At 57.9% G+C, this 17737-nt stretch overlaps 2 protein-coding genes across 9 annotated transcripts; both read left to right on the top strand.

The window, feature by feature from the left end:
• Positions 1-112: 112 nt before the first annotated feature.
• Positions 113-9194, top strand: CCNL2 (cyclin L2). Of its 5 annotated transcripts, XM_079776791.1 has the most exons (11): positions 113-439; positions 736-810; positions 1046-1155; positions 2594-2714; positions 4178-4242; positions 6617-6716; positions 6907-7011; positions 7095-7236; positions 7692-7803; positions 7879-7971; positions 8080-9194. In XM_079776791.1, exons 1-11 carry the CDS (start codon positions 137-139, stop codon positions 8432-8434), a joined length of 1581 nt encoding a protein of 526 aa, XP_079632917.1. In that variant the 5' UTR covers positions 113-136; the 3' UTR covers positions 8435-9194. The 5 variants fall into 5 exon arrangements, with proteins under 5 accessions (XP_079632917.1, XP_079632916.1, XP_079632920.1 ...); XM_079776790.1 differs by having other exon boundaries at positions 7879-9194; XM_079776794.1 differs by lacking the exons at positions 113-439; positions 736-810; positions 1046-1155; positions 2594-2714; positions 4178-4242 and adding an exon at positions 4841-6278.
• A 1330-nt stretch (positions 9195-10524) lies between these two features.
• Positions 10525-16985, top strand: AURKAIP1 (aurora kinase A interacting protein 1). 4 transcript variants are annotated; one of them, XM_079776909.1, is made up of 4 exons: positions 10525-10633; positions 11007-11093; positions 11391-11836; positions 11922-12547. In XM_079776909.1, the coding sequence occupies exons 2-4, from the start codon at positions 11042-11044 to the stop codon at positions 12021-12023; spliced, it is 600 nt and encodes a 199-aa protein (XP_079633035.1). In that variant the 5' UTR covers positions 10525-10633; positions 11007-11041; the 3' UTR covers positions 12024-12547. The 4 variants fall into 4 exon arrangements, with proteins under 4 accessions (XP_079633035.1, XP_079633036.1, XP_079633037.1 ...); XM_079776910.1 differs by lacking the exon at positions 10525-10633 and adding an exon at positions 10657-10814 and having other exon boundaries at positions 11922-12548; XM_079776911.1 differs by lacking the exon at positions 10525-10633 and adding an exon at positions 16599-16985 and having other exon boundaries at positions 10822-11093; positions 11922-12019.
• Positions 16986-17737: the final 752 nt, after the last annotated feature.

Consider the following 17737-nt stretch of genomic DNA (forward strand, 5'->3'; position numbering starts at 1 on the left):
CAGTAGTGGCAAAGGGCCGCCGGGCCGCCCGAAGGCCCAACCAATGACACGCGGCAGGGCTGGGCGGTCGCGGACGTAAACGTCGCGAGGAGCCGCCCTGCCGGGCAGAAGCCCGAAGAGGAGTCGGCGGCACAAAATGGCGGCGGCGGCAGCGGCTGCGACGGCCGTGGCCGGGGCTCAGGGTCCAGCGGCCCCTGCAGCAGCAGCGGCCGGGACCCCGGGCCCGGGGGGCACAGTCCCCGGGTCGCAGGGCGTGCTGATTGGGGACCGGCTGTACTCCGGGGTGCTCATAACCTTGGAGAATTGTCTCCTGCCCGACGACAAGCTCCGCTTCACGCCATCCATGTCGAGTGGGCTCGACACCGGCACGGAGACCGACCTCCGCGTAGTGGGCTGTGAGCTCATCCAGGCGGCCGGCATCCTGCTCCGCCTGCCGCAGGTGAGCGCAGCCGCGAGCCTGGCCCGAGGTAACCGCCGCGCCGGCGCGGGGAGGCGGCCAGGCCCTTTGTTGGCGGTGGGGCCGGGCCCGTGCTGACCCCCGACCCTGGTCCTGTCCCCGCCCTGGGCCGGCCCAGCGCTCACCGCCGCCGGTTCGCCGCAGGCGGTGAGGGAGGCGAGGCAGCCGACGCGCAGACTCTGTGGACGTGTTAAACGTGTGTTTTTTTACTGGGCCAGCGGCCCTGCGGATCTTCGATTGTGCGCATTTAAAACGATGGCAACCTTTGTCTCTTCTAGGTGGCTATGGCGACGGGGCAGGTGTTGTTCCAGCGGTTCTTCTACACCAAGTCCTTTGTGAAGCATTCCATGGAGGTAAGGGGTTCCGCCCGTCTCCCACTGGAATGTGTGGGGGGGAAACCAGGCTTGGTTCTGCCGGGCTGCTTCTAGGAACGAGTCAGCGCTGGCCTGGGGGGGTGGGAAGCCCCTAGTCCCCACCCAGGGGGCCTCTTCCTCCGGGCGCCCCCGCTCTTTGCTCTCCATCGCCCTTAAGCTGTTGGAGGCCTGGCACTGGGGCAAACATCTGCGTGTTGCAATGCTTACATTGCAGCATGTGTCCATGGCCTGTGTGCACCTGGCCTCCAAAATAGAGGAGGCGCCCAGACGGATACGGGATGTCATGAACGTCTTCCACCGCCTGCGACAGCTGAGGGAGAAAAAGTGAGTCCAGCACCTTCCCGAATGCCTCCTCCTTCTTACCGTCATTAAGTGACACTGTTTCTGAAGCAAAAGCCAGGGTGTGAGGTTTTTGTTATTGATCCTCACCCGAGGATATTTCCCATTGATTTTAAGAGAGTGGGAGAGAAGGAAAGACAGAGAAATAGCCATGTGAGAGAAACACATTGATTGGTTGCCTCCTGCATGCGCCCTGGGCCAGGGATGCAACTGAGAGGTTCGTGCCCTTGATGGGTATCGAACCTGGGACCCTTCTGTCTGCAGGCCTATGCTCTATCCACTGAGCCATGCTGGCTGGGGCCAGGGTGTGAGGTTTTTAGCCCAGAAGAGGGCCTGTGCCCCAGGGTCCCCAACGTGCTGCTGAATGTGTTCAGGCACAATGGTGAGGAGGACAGGGCACTGCGCCTCCAGGCTGCTGGGTGGGTTTCCGGGTTTCCTAAAGCTGATGGAAATCCTTAGGGAAACAGCCTTGGCTGTTAAAGGTTGTGCTTAAGCCTGTGGCTCAGTGGTTGAGCCTGGACCTGTGAATCAGGAGGCCACGGTTCGATCCCCATCTGGGCACTTGCCTGGGTTGTGGGCTCCATCCCCAGTAGGGAGCATGCTGGAGGCAGCCAATTCTCATCATTGATGTTTCTATCTAGCTGTGTCTCTTCCCTTCCTCTCTCTGAAATTGATAAAATGTATTTAAAAAGTGAAAGTAATAAAGGTTGTGCTTCCTTTGGTTCATTCATTCTCAACACAGGCCCCCTGTACCTGTAGCCAGAGAGCATCAGTCCCCGTGCGGTGAGGTCTGAGCCCCTGGCCGCGCTGGGCCGTGTCTGTAGAGCAGTTTCTCTGGGGACAGACAGGGGAGGCTGCTGAGGAGGTTAGGGCTGGAGTTGTAGGGAGACTTTGTGGTGGAATGGCATGAACTTGCCATATCTGTTTTGTGGTGTTTATTATAATAGACTAGAGGCCCGGTGCACAAATTTGGGCGAGGGCGGTCCCCCTCAGCCCAGCCTGCACCCTCTCAATTACGGGACCTCTCCGGGGATGATCAGCAGTCGCACATCCGGACATCCCTTTCACAATCCTGTACCGCTGGCTCCTAATCGCTCACCTGCCTGCCTACCTGGTCGCCCCTAACTGCCTCTGTGTGCCAGCCTGATTGCCCCTAACTCCCCCCCCCCCCCACCCCCCCGCCCCCGCCAGCCTGGTCGCCCCCAACTGCCTCCCCTGTGGGCCTGGTTGCCCCATGCAGCCTGCTGTTCAGTTGTTTGGTTGTCCCTCACTAACCCCCCTGCCGGCCTGGTCCTAGGCAGCCATCTTGTGATGGTCAATTTGCATATTATCTCTTTTTTATATAGGATTCTCACTGTGTGGGGGTAGCCAAAGGATTTGAAAGAGTTTGTTTTATTTGACCTGCTGTACTGTGTCTTTGTAGGAAACCTGCGCCTCTACTGCTGGATCAAGAGTACGTGAACTTAAAGAACCAGATTATAAAGGCCGAGAGACGAGTTCTCAAAGAGCTGGGCTTCTGCGTCCACGTGAAGCACCCTCACAAGGTGGGTCTGAGGCCCCGCTGCCCCAGGGCCACCGGAGTCACTGCTCCATTTCTCCCCGAGATTGAAAACTCTGAGGACGATTAAATGTGTCCCTGCCTTGGTTTTCCATTTTCTCTCCATAATCTGAAAATACTCTTTACCGTTAGCCTTCTTGTGTTACCTGTTAATTTTAGTAGTATGTTTTTAAGAGTTTTGGAAGTAGCATTTTATGTTTGATTTTTCAGAAGTAGTGATGAAGTTGTAAATATAGCATCTGTCCGTTTACATTTTTCTTTTCCAAATTTTTTTTTTAACCCTCACTTGAGGATACGATTTTGCTTAAAAACAAAATTATTTTGGCGAGAGAGAGAGATTGATTGCTTGCCTCCCGTAGGTGCCCCAACTGGGGATCGGGAACCTGCAACCTTTTGGTACACAGGACAACACTCCCCCCAACTGAGCCACCTGGCTACGTCTCAACAGCTAATTTTCTAAAGTTGCTTTAGTAATGGCTTCATCTCCTATAACTAAGCCGTTTTGCGGGGAGTGTTAGTTGAGGAGCGTGGCTACTGTAGGATATTCTGGGTTCGTTCCGCTCAAACACAAAGCTGTTGTGTTTATTTTGACATTGATTTTAGAGGGGGAGAGAAGGGATGTGTTGCTCTACTTATTTACGCATCCATTGGTTGCTGCTCCTGCCTTTGGGTATTGGGACAATGTTCTAACCAACTGAGCCTCCTGGCCAGGGCCCAAAGCTTGTTTTATTTTATTATCTTTTTAAAGTTAACCTTTTTAAAGAATACATTTTTATTGTTTTCAGAGATTAAGGGAGAGGGGGAGAGAGATGGAAACATCAATGATGAGAGAATCATTGATGGGCTGCCTCCTGCACACCCCCTACTGGGGATGGAGCCTGCAACCCTGGCATGTGCCCTTGACCTGAATTGAACCCGGGACCTTCAGTCCACAGGCCGACGCTCTATCCACTGAGCCAAACCTGCTAGGGCCCAAAGCTTGTTTTAAAAAATATTGCTATTTGCATCTTTGCTTTCATTCCTTTTTTATTGGTGGGCTTCCTCATACTCTCTTTTTTATTTGACTTTCTGGCATTAATTCAAAATCTCAGTCAATTACTATAGATTTAAGAGATTTTCTTCTTCATTTGCTGGAAGTATTTTCACACCGTGTTGTGTGTAAGTTGATGATGGGGTACAGAGCTGTTGAGGGCAGGCTGATATCACTGGTGAAAACGTGTGGAAAACAAGGTCTTCCCTGTGGGTGCAGGTTGGGCCTTGTGCTGCCTGGCTGCAAAGGCAGGGAGCAGATGTCAGCAAAAGCCCTCCCGCTGAGCTGTGCACTGGGCGTGTGACCAGGAGCCACCCTGGGATCTAGCATGAGACTTACTTGCTGCATGGGCGCCCTCAAGATCTGAGATCTGGATTCCCAAGGTTCTTGGTAATAACTGCCTGACCCATATCTTCCAGATAATCGTTATGTACCTTCAGGTGTTAGAGTGTGAGCGTAACCAACACCTGGTCCAGACCTCATGGTGAGTTGATTTTCCTTGTTTTATGAGACCAGCCGGGGCAGGCAGGAATATGTGGATTTTAGGCACTTGGGCAGTGGGTAGTCGGTCCCATGACTTGGTTGTGGGCTGGAGTTGTCTGAGTGCCCAGTGTTCCTGCCATGTAATTCCAACCAGCCTCCCAAATATCAGGCACTGGTGTAACGGTAAGGTGGCCCACACCTTTCCCTCACCCCCGAGAGCAGTCGGTAGGCTTCCTGTGGGGGCTGTGGACTGGGCACCCCGGGATCTTCCCCACGGGTACGGGCATAGTCTTAGTCCTGTATCTCCTGTGAATTTGCTCCCAGCTGTCTCAACGAAAGAATCCTATGGGAGGGGGGTGTAAAGTTTGTGTACAGTTCTGGGGACTGGTTTTAATGCATATGTTAGAAATGAAGCCTGAAGTCACAGGGTAGTGCTGGGTGTTTTGTGAATTTTTCCCTCAGAGTTAAGTCTATAAGGGTCATATTTTGCTGCCTGAATTGTCTGGTGCTGTGCTATGTCCAAGAGAACCTGTTTTGACTTTTCTTTTCTGTACTCTTTCAATCAAAGGGGAGCCTCTGAGGGTAAGTGACTAAGACTTCTCCTCTGCTGTCCAAGCGCTTCGGTGCAGGGACAGCGGCCGTCCTCAGCCACTCCCGGGCAGGCTCCACCGAAGGCTGGCCTAGATGGTGGTATGCTCACGATAGTCTAGTGCTGGCCGACGCTGCTGTGGTTCTGATGGTTGCGCTTCTTGTTAACCCTCTGTCGTGCTTTGGTAATTGTATTGATTAGACTTGATAACTGTTTTGACTTGAATTTTGTTCCTTTTAAACTGCTGTACCTACCTGTGCACTAAAGATGCAATACCTGTCTTTGAGAAAAAATCTATGGAAAGCTGTAAGAATTGGCTGATGGGAACTGGGACTTCAGTATGGGATTATGGCATTATTTCTGGAGGTTCTAGGGCTGCCCTTTTCAGCAGCTGAGTAAAGGTAATGCATCTTTAGATGACCCCATGAATACTTTTTATATTGTAACATTTCAAATATAGCAATTAGCTTAAGTATATCTTTTGAGCAATTTGTCTTGTTTTTAGGACTTAAAAGTTAATAGATTAATATTATCACTATTTGAGTATTGAAAATGTTTTATTAAGACCAAAAACCTTCTCGATGGTTATGTGCATAAAATGTTTATAAACTGTTCACTTGCGATGCTCTGGGTCCCGAGCCTTGGTGCCCTCACTGGTTCTCGGTCACCTCCTGGTGCCTGGAGCACGAGCTTCCCAGCAGGTGCCGCCAGCCGGCATGTGCAGAACTTGAGGAACCTTGGAGTGCATTTGTCTGTCACCTTCTCCAGGGCTTGGGAGCAGCGATACCAGGGTGGGGGTGGGGGGTATCAGTCAAATCACAGCATGATTTGGCTCACCTGTGGGTGCAGCTTGACTCAGGCTTGTCACATTGGGGTTTGTGGGGAGCAGTGACTGTATGACCTGTTCACCTGTTTTCTCATGGAATTAATCCTTGTGTGTGCAAGATTGATAGTTTCATGTTAAATCTTAGAGAAATACATATGAAAGAAAATGTTAAATGTCGCCAATTTTAAAATGTTACCTTTTAAAAATGCAAATTATTTTTGTATTTCTAAAGTATGATAAAGTTTTTAAATGTACTGATTATGGTGAAAATTATGGTATTTTGATGCTTTTGTCTGATTTTATGAATATTCATTTTAAGACTCCTTGTTGAATGGGACAATTTGGAAATGGTTCTTTGATAAGCCTGCGAAGAGGACTGCCCTCTGGGCACTGAGCCCTCCTCGGCATGCTGTTCCCATGCTCCCAGGGCGATGCTCCCTTTCCGAGCGGACTCCCGCGTGGAAGAAGGAGGGCCAGGCTGTGGATCCCTCTTGAAGGAAGAGGAACGAACGCAAGAGGACGGCTTGTCTCAGAAAAGCCTTGTGGCTCGTGCTCGGCAGTCCATTGAGTTTGCATGTTTCTCTGCACTACGGATTCTGAGCGCTTAGATTTCTTTAATCAAGTACTTTCTCACCCCTGTTTTCTTTCTGAGGCATTGTGCTTTGCATGAGAGCAGGCCAAAGTGAGAGGGAAAAGTAAAGTTAAAGTTGGTTCTCTTTCATAGCAACACCGATTGACATTCAGCCAGCTTAAAAAATTTTTTGCCAACTATCTCCCCCATCTAACTGTCCTGTGTTCAGAAAAATCAGTTAGAACGTTTTCCCTGAACTCAAGAGTCCCAGGACTGTGTATCTCCGGTCCTCGCAGTAGGCTCCTTAGAGGAGCATGACCTCCCTAGATAAGGCCGATGGGTGTGCTGGGTTGCCGGGGTGTTGCAATTCTTCCTACATTTGGTTTCAGGAATTACATGAATGACAGCCTTCGCACAGACGTGTTTGTGAGGTTCCAGCCTGAGAGCATCGCCTGTGCCTGCATTTATCTTGCAGCCCGGACGCTGGAGGTCAGTGCTGCGCCCCAGGGATTCTGGTCGGGCCCTTTCTCCAGCCCCCAGAACACTGTGAGGTCGGGTTCAGAGTGTGCTCATTGGTGCGATGAGAAGCCTCCTCTTGGTGACCAGCAGGGTGGCTTTTACTGCACTGAGCACCTTGTTGGCCGTGAGGACAAGCATAACCAGTAGCATTTGTTTTCAGATTCCTCTGCCCAATCGTCCCCATTGGTTTCTTTTGTTTGGAGCAACTGAAGAAGAAATTCAAGAAATCTGCTTAAAAATCCTGCAGCTTTATACACGGAAAAAGGTGGTTCTGTGTTTTTTTCATGTAACATACATGTTTGTGCCTAGAAGTACCTATTTCTGAACAGTGGATCTTGGCTCTTCTAGGTTGACCTGACACAACTGGAAAGTGAGGTGGAAAAGAGGAAGCACGCCATGGACGAGGCAAAGGCGCAAGCCAGGGGCCTGCTGCCAGGCAGCACCCCTGCCCTGGACAGCACCTCGGGGTTCTCCCCTGCCCTGAAGCCCGGTGAGTCTGCTTCCTACAGGGCGACCTCCTTCCTCTGGACGTGTCTGAGCACCGCAGGCACCCGGGTCTGCCACGAGCACTTGGTGATCTTGGAGATGGGACAGGACCCCTGAAGGGATTGGCTTTCCTCGGTTTTATTTCCATGAGCAAGCAGGGCTGTGGGCAGCTTTCCAAGGTGGTGGTTCACCAGCCGACCCCGTTGTAGAGCTCTGGAGCCGTACACCATGTCAGGCCCGAGAGCTGGCATGGCCCTTCCCCAGTCCCGGCGGGTGGCCCTTCTGCATTTCTCCGGTGCATGTTCAGGTCCTGAGTCCCAGGCTGGGAGCAGGAAGTTAGCATTAGCGTGTGTCCCCATGAGTTATTCCGTAGGGGTGGTGGTACATTGCTCTGCTAACCTGTTTTGTAACACCGTAGTTTTCTGAACGTCGGGTTTTAACTTCTTGTATTGGTTCTAGCGGAATCTCCCAAAGAAGGTAAAGGGAACAAGGCTTCCCCACTCTCTGTGAAGAACACCAAGAGGAAAACAGAGGGCGTGAAGAAAGCCAAGGCCGACAGCCCGGTGAACGGGTGAGTGCCTGACTGCCCCAGTGGCTGTGGGGGTTGGCGGAGCGCAGGTCTATAACTGCTGCTCCCTATTCTCAGGTTGCCGAAGGGGCGAGGCAGTCAGAGTCGGAGCGGGAGCCGTGAGCAGAGCTACTCGAGGTCCCCATCGCGATCCGCTTCTCCTAAGAGGAGGTGTGTGCCTGAGGGGCCTGCATCTGGCGGGTGGGCGTTGGTTTCCCAGGGTGCAGAGGTGAGGTGTTTGGGTGCTTGGTCATCGCCCGGTGCTGCTGTTCTTCACAGGAAAAGTGACAGCGGCTCGACCACTGGAGGGTCCAAGTCCCAAAGCCGCTCGCGGAGCCGGAGCGACTCGCCCCCGAGACAAGCGCACCGAGGCGCTTCCTACAAAGGCTCCAAGGTGAGGAGCTATCGCAAGTCCAAGGACTGCAAGTACCCCACCCAGAAGCCACACAAGTCTCGGAGCCGGAGCTCTTCCCGTTCGCGAAGCCACTCACGGGAGCGGGCAGATAATTCTGGAAAGTACAAGAAGAAAAGCCATTACTATAGAGATCAGCGACGGGAGCGTTCAAGGTCTTATGAGCGAACAGGCCACCGCTACGAGCGGGACCACCCCGGACACAGCAGGCACCGGAGGTGAGGCCTGGGTCCCAGAGGGCTGCCCTTCCACCCTCGGCACGGCTGACCTGTGGCTCCGCTCTTTGTAAACGGTTGTCGACTCTGGACCTTGTGATGCATTTGGAGATGGAATCGAGAGGATGGCACAGTGCCCTCAGGTTGGCCTGGGCGAGGCACACACCGGTCCTGGTGCAGGGCCTGTCTCGGCCGCAGCCCTGCGGCACAAGCTGCCGTCGATATGCACATGCCGGTGGTGTGGATCGGTGCTAAGGACAGGCTGTCTTCACTCCCATACGACAATTACGTTAAACCAACAAAATGACTTAGGACCTTTGCCTATATTAGGTTGTACTTATGTACATATTTTGCAGTATTTCACAATGAGAAAATGGCCTTAATAGCCCCTATTCTCTATCCACGTTGTAAATAAACATGTGTTTAATACAAGTTAGAGCTATATATGAGAACTGAGAACTTGAATTCTGTCAGCCTAAAACTTGTGTAGAGAATTCTGATTTTTAAAATGTGAAGGTGTTTAGATCTGTGTTGAAAGGCGTATATTTTTATCTGCGATGCTGAGTGCAGGCCACCAGCTCCTAAATAGAGGTTTCCTATCTATGCATTTCATGTGGTTGAATAAACAATTCTCTCTGCTCAGGATATTTGGACATTAAAGAATTTGTAGTTTGTCCTGCTTGTTACTGCGCACAGCCCGCAGCGCCCGTTCTCGTGGTGTCTGTGCTGCCGCCTCTGATCTCATTAAAGCTGTGTTTTGTATCAAGCTCCTGTGGCTGCTCTTCTGTCAGAGGCTGGGGGGCCTCAGCGATCTGCATGTTCTACAAAGGCTGCTTCCTGTGGGCAAGGGAAGGGAGAAGTACAGAAACCACCTGCACCCGAGCCACACGGGTCTGTGACCATGTGGAGCATCACCCCTGGCGGTGTCCCCCTCAGAGTGGGTGGCAGGCGAGTGGACAGGTAGTGGTCCAGGTGAGCAGGATGGACCTTGCGCTGTTTCCCAGTCCTGGGTGGGCAGAGGCTCGAGGGCTGTTGGGCCTGTCATGCCCGGTTTTGGCTCTCCCCAGACCAGCACCTCTACAGGTGGGAGGGCACTGCATGGCTCGTTGGGTGCCATGGGACCAAGGAGATGTGAAAGCGACAGGGTCAGCGCCTAGGTTCCAGGCGGTGCTCTTTATGACCAAATCATAAAAGCCCGGTTGCTGCGGCTGAGGTGGGCTGGCTATGTTCACAGACCTTCCTACTCGGGCAGCCCCTCAGGACCGGAGGGCACGGCGCTATCCTGTGGCCTTAGTGGAGAGCCGGGCCTGGAGCCTGTGGTTTCTGCCGTCCTCCCTTGGGTGGATGCAACGCTCATTGCTTAATTAGGTTGGGGCCTGAGATGACTGGACTCGCAGGTAGAGCCACCAACGGGCACTCCTGATGGCCCTTCCGACCCGGGCCAGAGCGAGAAGGGGTCGCGGGGCCCTGGAAGCCCCCACCCTGAGAAGCAACCGGCTCAGCCAAACCCAGTCCTCCCCGGAGGCTCTTTTGCGTTTTGGACAAAAACTGAAGTTTCTGATTTCTCTTTCCACAGGCACAGTTTGGGAGTTCGCTTTAAAAAAGGAAAGGAAATCCACCTCTGCAAGGCGCGGGCCACCGCACTGGCGGGGAGAGGAGGCCGCCATGCCAAAGGGCTAGGGCGGGGCTCCCCTGGTGCCCGAGCTGCGGGAGCTGCGGGATCCGTCGCCGGCGCCGCGGTCTGACCCCTTCACGCCCCGTCCGGGGGGAGGGGGAGGAGGGAGCTGGGCCTGCGGGGCCTGCGCCTCCAGCCCCAGCGGGTGCAGTACCCCAGTCGCTTTTGGTCGCCCCGCGCGCTCCACTTCCGTCGCCGGGATGACAGCTCCGTCGCAGTCCGAAACGTCCCTTCCGCCTGCCTCGGCGAATGGGCCCTGCTGGACGCCAGTTCGGCCGCGCAGGCGCAGAGGGCATCCTTGGGATTGTGGGAGATGTAGTTTTCTTGTCTCCCTAAGCATCCGCTGGGCTGGGGGCGTGGCGTGGCGGCTCCTCTGGCCGGAAACAGTGGCTTTCTGGGCCCGGTGGGGCCTGAGCCGACGCGGAGACGGGCTCTGTAAGACCGCCAGGGGGCGCTGGACGTAGGAACCGCCGGGCGGCGGCACCCGGGCTGAAGACCGGACCGGAAGTGCCTGCGCACCGCGGCGGAATGGTCTGTGTTGGTCCCCTGGGTCGGGCCGGGAAAGGGTGGGCGGGCGGCGGGGTGCTCCAGGGGCTGCCGAGAGAGCCGCCGGTGTGGGCCACCCTTCCGGGGCCAGGGCCCACCCGCGGCCGTGGTGCGCCGCTCCCCGCCTTCGGCTCCGCGCCTGGGGTGAAGCTGAGACCCAGGGAGGGTCGGTGACTGGCCCCGTGCCGCGTGGTGGGACGCGGGTCGCTTGGGAGAGGGAGCGAGGTCCTCCCGGGGGCTGAGGGCGAGGAGGTGGCGGGTGCCGGGGCGAGCAGGACCGCAGTCCCCAGTCCCGCCAGCCTCGGGCTGCGCGCGCCGCCAGCCGCCCCCTTGACCGCAGCGCGCACCTGTGTTCCAGCTCCGCTGAGCACCTGGGGCCGCCATCCGCAGACCATGTTCCTGGCGCGTCTGGCATCTCAGCTGCTCAGGGTCGCTCCCCGGGCAGGTAAGCGCTCCCGTGGGGCCAGGTGGGCAGGACACACGAGCGGGTTAGGGGTATGTGCCTCCCCATCCGGAGGCCAGGGCCTGGCCACGCCAACTGCCCTGCAAACATCCAAGCATCACAAAGGGGAAGTTTCCCTCCCCCCCGCCTCTCCCCCAGAACATCAGCAGGGGTTCAGACCAGGACCAAGGTCATCCCAGGCTGTGATGGCGGTTCTGCTCCGAAGTCCCGGCAGGTCCAGCCCGCTGAGCGCAGGCTAGTGCAGCCCGGTGGGTGTGACTGTCATCGTGTTTCCTGCAGGCCTCCGTGGGCCCGGGCCCGTCTCAGGAGTGCTGGGCAGCCATGTCTGCAGGCCCCGCTACAGCACGCAACCAGCAGGCCCGAGTAGGGTCGCCATCCTCCCAGGCAAGGGGGTCCAGCTGGAGCTGGAGGAGATGCTGGTCCCCAGGAAGATGTCCATCAGTCCCCTGGAGAGCTGGCTGACCGCCCACTACCTCCTGCCCAGACTGGATGCTGGGGTCCCAGGGACTGTGGCGCCTGCCCAGGCCTACGAGTGTCCGCCTAGCCAGGTGGGGGGAGGGGCTGAGCACGGGCGCGATGAGGTCCAGGATGCACCCCAGATTCAGTGCAAAAACGTGCTGAAGATCCGCCGGCGGAAGATGAACCGTCATAAATACCGCAAGCTCATCAAGAGGACCCGGTTCCTGCGGCGGAAGGTGCGGGAAGGACGCCTGAAACGGAAGCAGGTACTTGTGGGTCCCGGCGGAGTGGGGCAAGGTGGCGGCGAGTGCGTGGCCCACACACCGGTCGGCGTCCCTTCTGCCCTCACAGCTGAGGTTCGAGAGAGACCTGAAGCGCATCTGGGTGAAGGCGGGCCTGAAGGAAGCCCCTCCAGGCTGGCAGACCCCCAAGATCTACCTCAGGAGCAAGTGAGTGCCGAGCGCCTCGGCCCCGATGCTGCTGCTGTTCTCGCGTAATAAACGCTCGCGGAGCTCCGCGGCTCCTGCTGCCTGGACCCCCTTCTGCCTGGTGTGAGCTGCCTTGGGGTTGAGGCTGGTGCCAGCCTCGGAGGCACCAAGGCCCCAGGTGGCAGATTGGCGGGCCCTTCCCGGTGCCGGCCCCTGTCCTGGTGCCGGGCCCGTGGGAACGACAGCCGCACTGTTGAGGGACGAATGCCGTGGGGCTGGCTGTGACCGGAGGCCCAGCTCTGCCCGAAGGGCACTTTGTTCCCGGGGCAGGCAGCCTCTTACTGGTCACACGGGCGGCAGAAGTGCCCGGGCTGAGGTGTAAGGGGGGGGCTCAGGGAGGGCCTCCCTGGGGACACGGGGAGGGGCGTCAGGAAAGGCCCCGGGGCCCCCAGAGGTGACGGGCGATGCTCTGCAGGCTCCAAGGACCTGGGTCTGGAGTGGCCCTCTGAGCCACCCCGCCCAGCTGGGGTCGGGGCCTCTGGCCTCCAGTGGGCTCCGTGTCCCCTGCCACTTCCTGGGTCTGAGTGGGGTGCTGGAGGGGTGCTCCGGCAGGTTCGGGGTGCGGGTGGTGAGGAAGGTGTCGCTTGTGGGGCTGGAGAAGCCCTGGAGCCCTAGTGTGAGCCAGCGGCCCCGTGACTCAGGTTCCTTCTGGGTGGGGAGGGGGGTGCATTATCCCTAAAAGTGGGGGCCTGGGGGGCCCTGGGCTTCTGCATGGGCTTGGGTGCTGAGCAGATTTGGGGAGGCCGGTTCCCACCCTCAGACGCAGGACCAAGTCCAAGGAGAGGAGACCAGTGCCTTCCTGTGCTGCCCCACCCCCCGCCGGGCAGGCAGGCCGGGCCCCTCCCGCCGGGCTGGGGCTTCTTAACTGGCCCCTGAAATGGGAGGGGGGCCTGGGTTTGAGCTCCCCGGGAGGAGGCAGGTCTCGGGGAGGCTTGAGCGCGGGTTTCCCAGCAGCTTTCCTGGGTTGGACCAGACCACGCGTGCTGGTAACCCCGTTGCTTCAGGGAACCAGGCGGGCCCCGCCCCGTGTGTGCTAGGTGGGCACGCAGGCTGCTGAATGTGGGACCGTCAGGGGACGTGGGCCTGCAGGGCCTGTGCTCACCCATGTGCGGTGGCCATGACCTGGCGGGGACCTGGGGCCGCGGAGGGCACAGGCCTGCTTCTCCTGGTGGCCGCCAGGGGGCAGCAGTCAGCACCCTGCTGCGGGGCTCACGGACATCCTCTGGGTCTTGGCTTCCCCAGCAGTGGTGGCCTGAGGTCCCTGGGCCAGGGCCTGGGTGGGGAAGCTGCCCGGGGATGGAATGGACCCTGCCTTCCCGTGCCAAGTGTGGCCTCAGCCACGGCAGCTGCTCCCTGGCTCACCCCGCCTCCTGGGCTGGCAGGGGGAGGAACATGCTCAGTGGTCAGAGCATCGGAGACAAAGCCTCCCTCTGGAGCTGGGCCGTGTGGGGAGCTCTGGGGGTGCGGCTGGCCAGCTGTGCACCTGGAGGCTGGTGGGGCACCACAGGGCCCCCTGAGCCAGCCTCCTCCATCCTGGGCGGGGCCAGCAGAGGCACCTGGGCACATCCATCTGGGGACCCCTCGGTTGTGACAGTGGAGGGGCAGTGGGTGGAGGCCAGGATGTGCTGAATGCCCTACTGTGCACAGGGCAGCCCCCCGCCCCCCAATTGATTAGCCCCAAGCTTCAGCGGCAGCACAGTCCAGACCCTGGTCCAGTGTCACCAATCTGTCCAGGGCCTGCCCAGCCCCTCCCCCCTGCAGGCCCGGGCCCTGGCAGCCCCGCTTCCTGCCCCTTCTGGGTGGCGTGCGCTCGGCTCACGCTGCCTGTGGTTTGGATGCCTTTGGGCCCCAACCACAAACTCAGGAGGTAGAAACTGGGGTTTTATTTTTATCTCCACAGCCCTTCTCCGGCCCCAGGAGGCTGCCCTCCCTCTTCCCTGTGGAGCCTCCACCCTGCCCCCCAGCTGTGGGGAGTGCAGCCCCTTCTCCCTGTTGTCTCCCCGGTTCTGACCCAGGCACCCCCTGAGCGCGGGGGCGGGGGCAATGGGGCCTGCAGGCTGCCTGCCTGCTCCTGCCCGTGGCACACCCCTTGCTCAGTCTCCCCTGGCAGGTGCCTAGGGCTAAGGTTCCAGCCGGGGAGGTCCCCAAGGCACAGCTGATGGGGGTGGTGGGAGGCACTTCTGGGGACCCTGCCTCGGGTGGCTCCTCCATGCCCTGGCCTGGGCATTCCCACCCACATGGTGGGCCAAGGTAGGAGCCGGGCAGGCTCAGACCCTGTGGGAGGACACGGGCTGGTGAGGGCCAGGGAGCTCTTCCCAGCTCAGCCGCTCAGGGGCAGACACAGCAGCATCCCTGCGGGGCCCCACGCTGTGAGCTGTGAAGGAGGCTGGGAAAAGAAACCGCTCCCTGGCCAGCCGGCTCCACTCTGAGCTCCCCAGGGAAGGTCCCAGGGTGGGGAGGCGGGAGGGAGTGTCCTGCGGGGCTGAGCCGAAAGGTCCAGACCTGGGTGCGGGCCAGAGGGTGACCCCTGCCGCCTGCTGGGCACCCAGAGGCCAGCCCATGCTCCCTGAGAGTTGGACTCAATCCTCAGTTGTGTGGCTGGGAGCTTCTCCCTGTGTCCTGGAAACGACACCTGATGCGTGTGATTAGAAAGTCTGTCCATGGACGGAGCTGGTGTGGGTGTGAGCTGAGGACGTGAGAGTTCAGAGAGGAAAGGAAGCTGAACTCTTAAAAATATGTTTTTATTGATTTTAGAGAGAGAGAGAGAAACATCGATGAGCGAGAAATATCGATTGGCTGCCTCCTGCACGTCCCCTGCTGGGGCTCCAGCCTGCAACCAGTGACCTCTCCGTGCCTGGGACGCTCGGCCACTGAGCCACACCGTCCGGGCAGCATTGACCTAATGCCTGAGGAGTGTTCACCCTTTAAGAAGTTGTTTTCTTGCAGAATCGAGGGAGGGAGAGAGGTAGACCCCCTCACGCAGGGAGACCCCCTCACTCAGGGAGACCCCCTCATGCAGGGACACCCCCTCACAAGCGAGACTGAGGTGTTTAAGTTGGCCCGGGAAGGTGGATGTTCACATTTATATTAGAAAAAGCTCAGATGAGCCCTATCCGGTTTGGCTCAGTGGATAGAGCATCGGGCTGTGGACTGAAGGGTTCGATTCCAGTCGGGGGCACATGCCCGGGTTGTGTGCTAGATTCCCAGTGGGGTCGTGCAGGAGGCAGCCAATCAATGACTCATCATTGATATTTCTATCTCCTTTCCTCTCTGAAATCAATAAAAGTATATTTGAAAAAAAGAAAAAGCTCAGATGACTTCAGAGAGAGGGAGAGAGAGCTAGGATAATCAATGATGAGAATCATTGATCGGCTGCCTCCTGCACACCCTCTACTGGAGCTCAAACCCACAACCCGGGCCTGTGCCCTGACCGGGAATCAAACCCCGGACCCTTCAGTCCGCAGGCTGGGTTGCAGGCTTGATCCCCAGTAGGGGGCATGCAAGTTATTCTCCATCCCCCCCCCCAAAATATTTGAAGGTCTTAAAAGTAAACGTTAATATATATCTTTAACTATTTAGATTTAAATAAAAAATATAGCCCGGCCGGTGTGGCTCAGTAGTTGACCTATGAACCAGGAGGTCACGGTTCCTTTCCCGGTCAGAGCACATGCCTGGGTTGTGGGCTCGATCCCCAGTAGGGGTGCAGGAGGCAGCCGATCCATGATTCTCTCTCATCCTTGATGTTTCTGTCTCCCTCTTCCTTCCTCTCTGAAATCAATTAAATAAATTTAAATAAAATAACTAGTATATTTTATAAAGGACATAAACCTGAGACAGTGCTCCGAGCTGTTTGCATTTCACTATTCCTCTTCTCTCGCCCCCTGTGGTGTTACCTGTGAAGAGGGCCCAGCGCCCCTCGCTGTCCGTGAGCCCTGGGCCCCATGGTCTCGCTGCTCCTCCATCGGCTGGGGTCTGCCCCTCCTAGTGGGAGGCGGTGTGATGCTGCCCGGCTCAGGCCTTGGGGCTGGCGGCCTCCCCCGCTGGGAGGAGCCCAGTGAGGAGGTGGTGTGGGAGGGGAGGGCCACGTGGGCAGAGAGGACCCAGCTGGCAGGGCCAAGCTGCCTGGGTCCAGCAGCCCTCGCTGAGTCATCGCAGCCGTTCCCACGTGGAGTGGACAGCCGTGTGGTCAGCCCTGCAGGGATTCCTGACCTGCAGGGTCAAAGGTGGACGACCCTGTGCCCTGCTGTGCTGAGCAGCTGGGCGCTGACGCCCCCGCAGGCATTAGGAGCGTCCCTGCACAGAGCAAGGCCCTCTGTTCACGCCATCACCTCGCCGGCCTGGACGCCTGGTGGTGGCTGCTTCACTTGCTCCCGCCTCCGAGCTGTCCGGTGCCTCCTGTGCCCCTTTGACAGCTGTCACTCATTATGTCAGCACTTCCCTGTTGACTCAGCAGGTTCTGCAGGCCCCTCCCCCATGTCCTAAATAAGCCTTTTCCCTGGAACCAAGACCTGGGAGAGCTCCCACCTCTGCACCTCCTCAGGTGACAGCGAGGATTGCCTGGTGTGCGGACCCCCGTGAACACGTGTATAACCGCTTCTGCGAGGCGCTGAACGCGAGCTCACACTGAGGGCCGAGGCGGACCTGAGCCAGCTGTCCCTCTCCTGTCGGGGCCACACTCACACGAAGCAGACCCGTCACCGAGGCCACGCTGGCCGGCACAGTTAAAGGCAAACCTCCCAGGTCCGGCGTCGGGAGCCACGGCTTAGACACCAGGACAGCCGGGCAGGTGGCTCAGTCGGTTAGAGCGCCAAGGTGTCAGGTTCCATCCCTGGTGAGGGCACCTTCAAGCATCATCCAGCGATGCAGCTCTCAGTGGAACAAGGAATCGATGTTTCTCTCTCTCTCAAATCAATAAAAAAATTTTTTTTATAAAAAAAGAAACCAGGATGTATATCACGTGTGGGTGCAGGAAGTTGGTCTGGAGGCTGCTCTACTCCTGGGTCCCAGGCTCCCAGGAATGTGGGCGGCGGCATCCCCACAGTCAGAGGCGCAGCAGGTGAAATCTGATACAGCAGGTTTCCAAGCTGATAGGTCGGGAGGGACCACAAAGGACGATGTCTGGCCTGAGTGCAGACGCCAAGCCTGCGCCCAAGGCCCCGGCAGGCCTGCAGGCCTGACCATGAGCAGGCTCAGCTCTGCCCGCCAGCCTCCGCCGCCCCCACAGAACACGCCAAACCAGGCAGCCCTGGGCTCCTGGACGGTTCCCAGGAGGCGATGATGTCCGTGTGTGTCCAGGTCACAATGTGCATCGATGGTCCCCCAGCGGCTGGGACAGCCGGTCTGCCCGGAGCAGGTGAGACCCTGCCTCTGTGGGATGCATCAGGGCTCGGGCCTGGGGTCTGCAGAGCCCCTGCCTCTTGGCAAACCATCAGGACAAACCTGTACGAGTGACCGAGCGACCGCCGCCGGGAAGACCCGTCAGAGCCGGCAGGAAGGAGTGAGCGTGACGCCCACTGCCCTCCACCTCACCCTGGTGTGGACGGAACAACGCACTCCCAGGGAAACACCAGCCCTGCGTGGCTCCTCGGTCCGCCCCCAGCACCCCCCCCGCAGCCGTCCCCACCGGGCTCCCATCGCTTGTCCCTGCAGCCGGGGCGCTCGCCCTCCGGTCCCGCCCTG

This window comes from Cnephaeus nilssonii (genome assembly GCF_951640355.1).
Source record: "Cnephaeus nilssonii genome assembly, chromosome: 7".
Lineage (NCBI taxonomy): Eukaryota > Metazoa > Chordata > Mammalia > Chiroptera > Vespertilionidae > Cnephaeus > Cnephaeus nilssonii.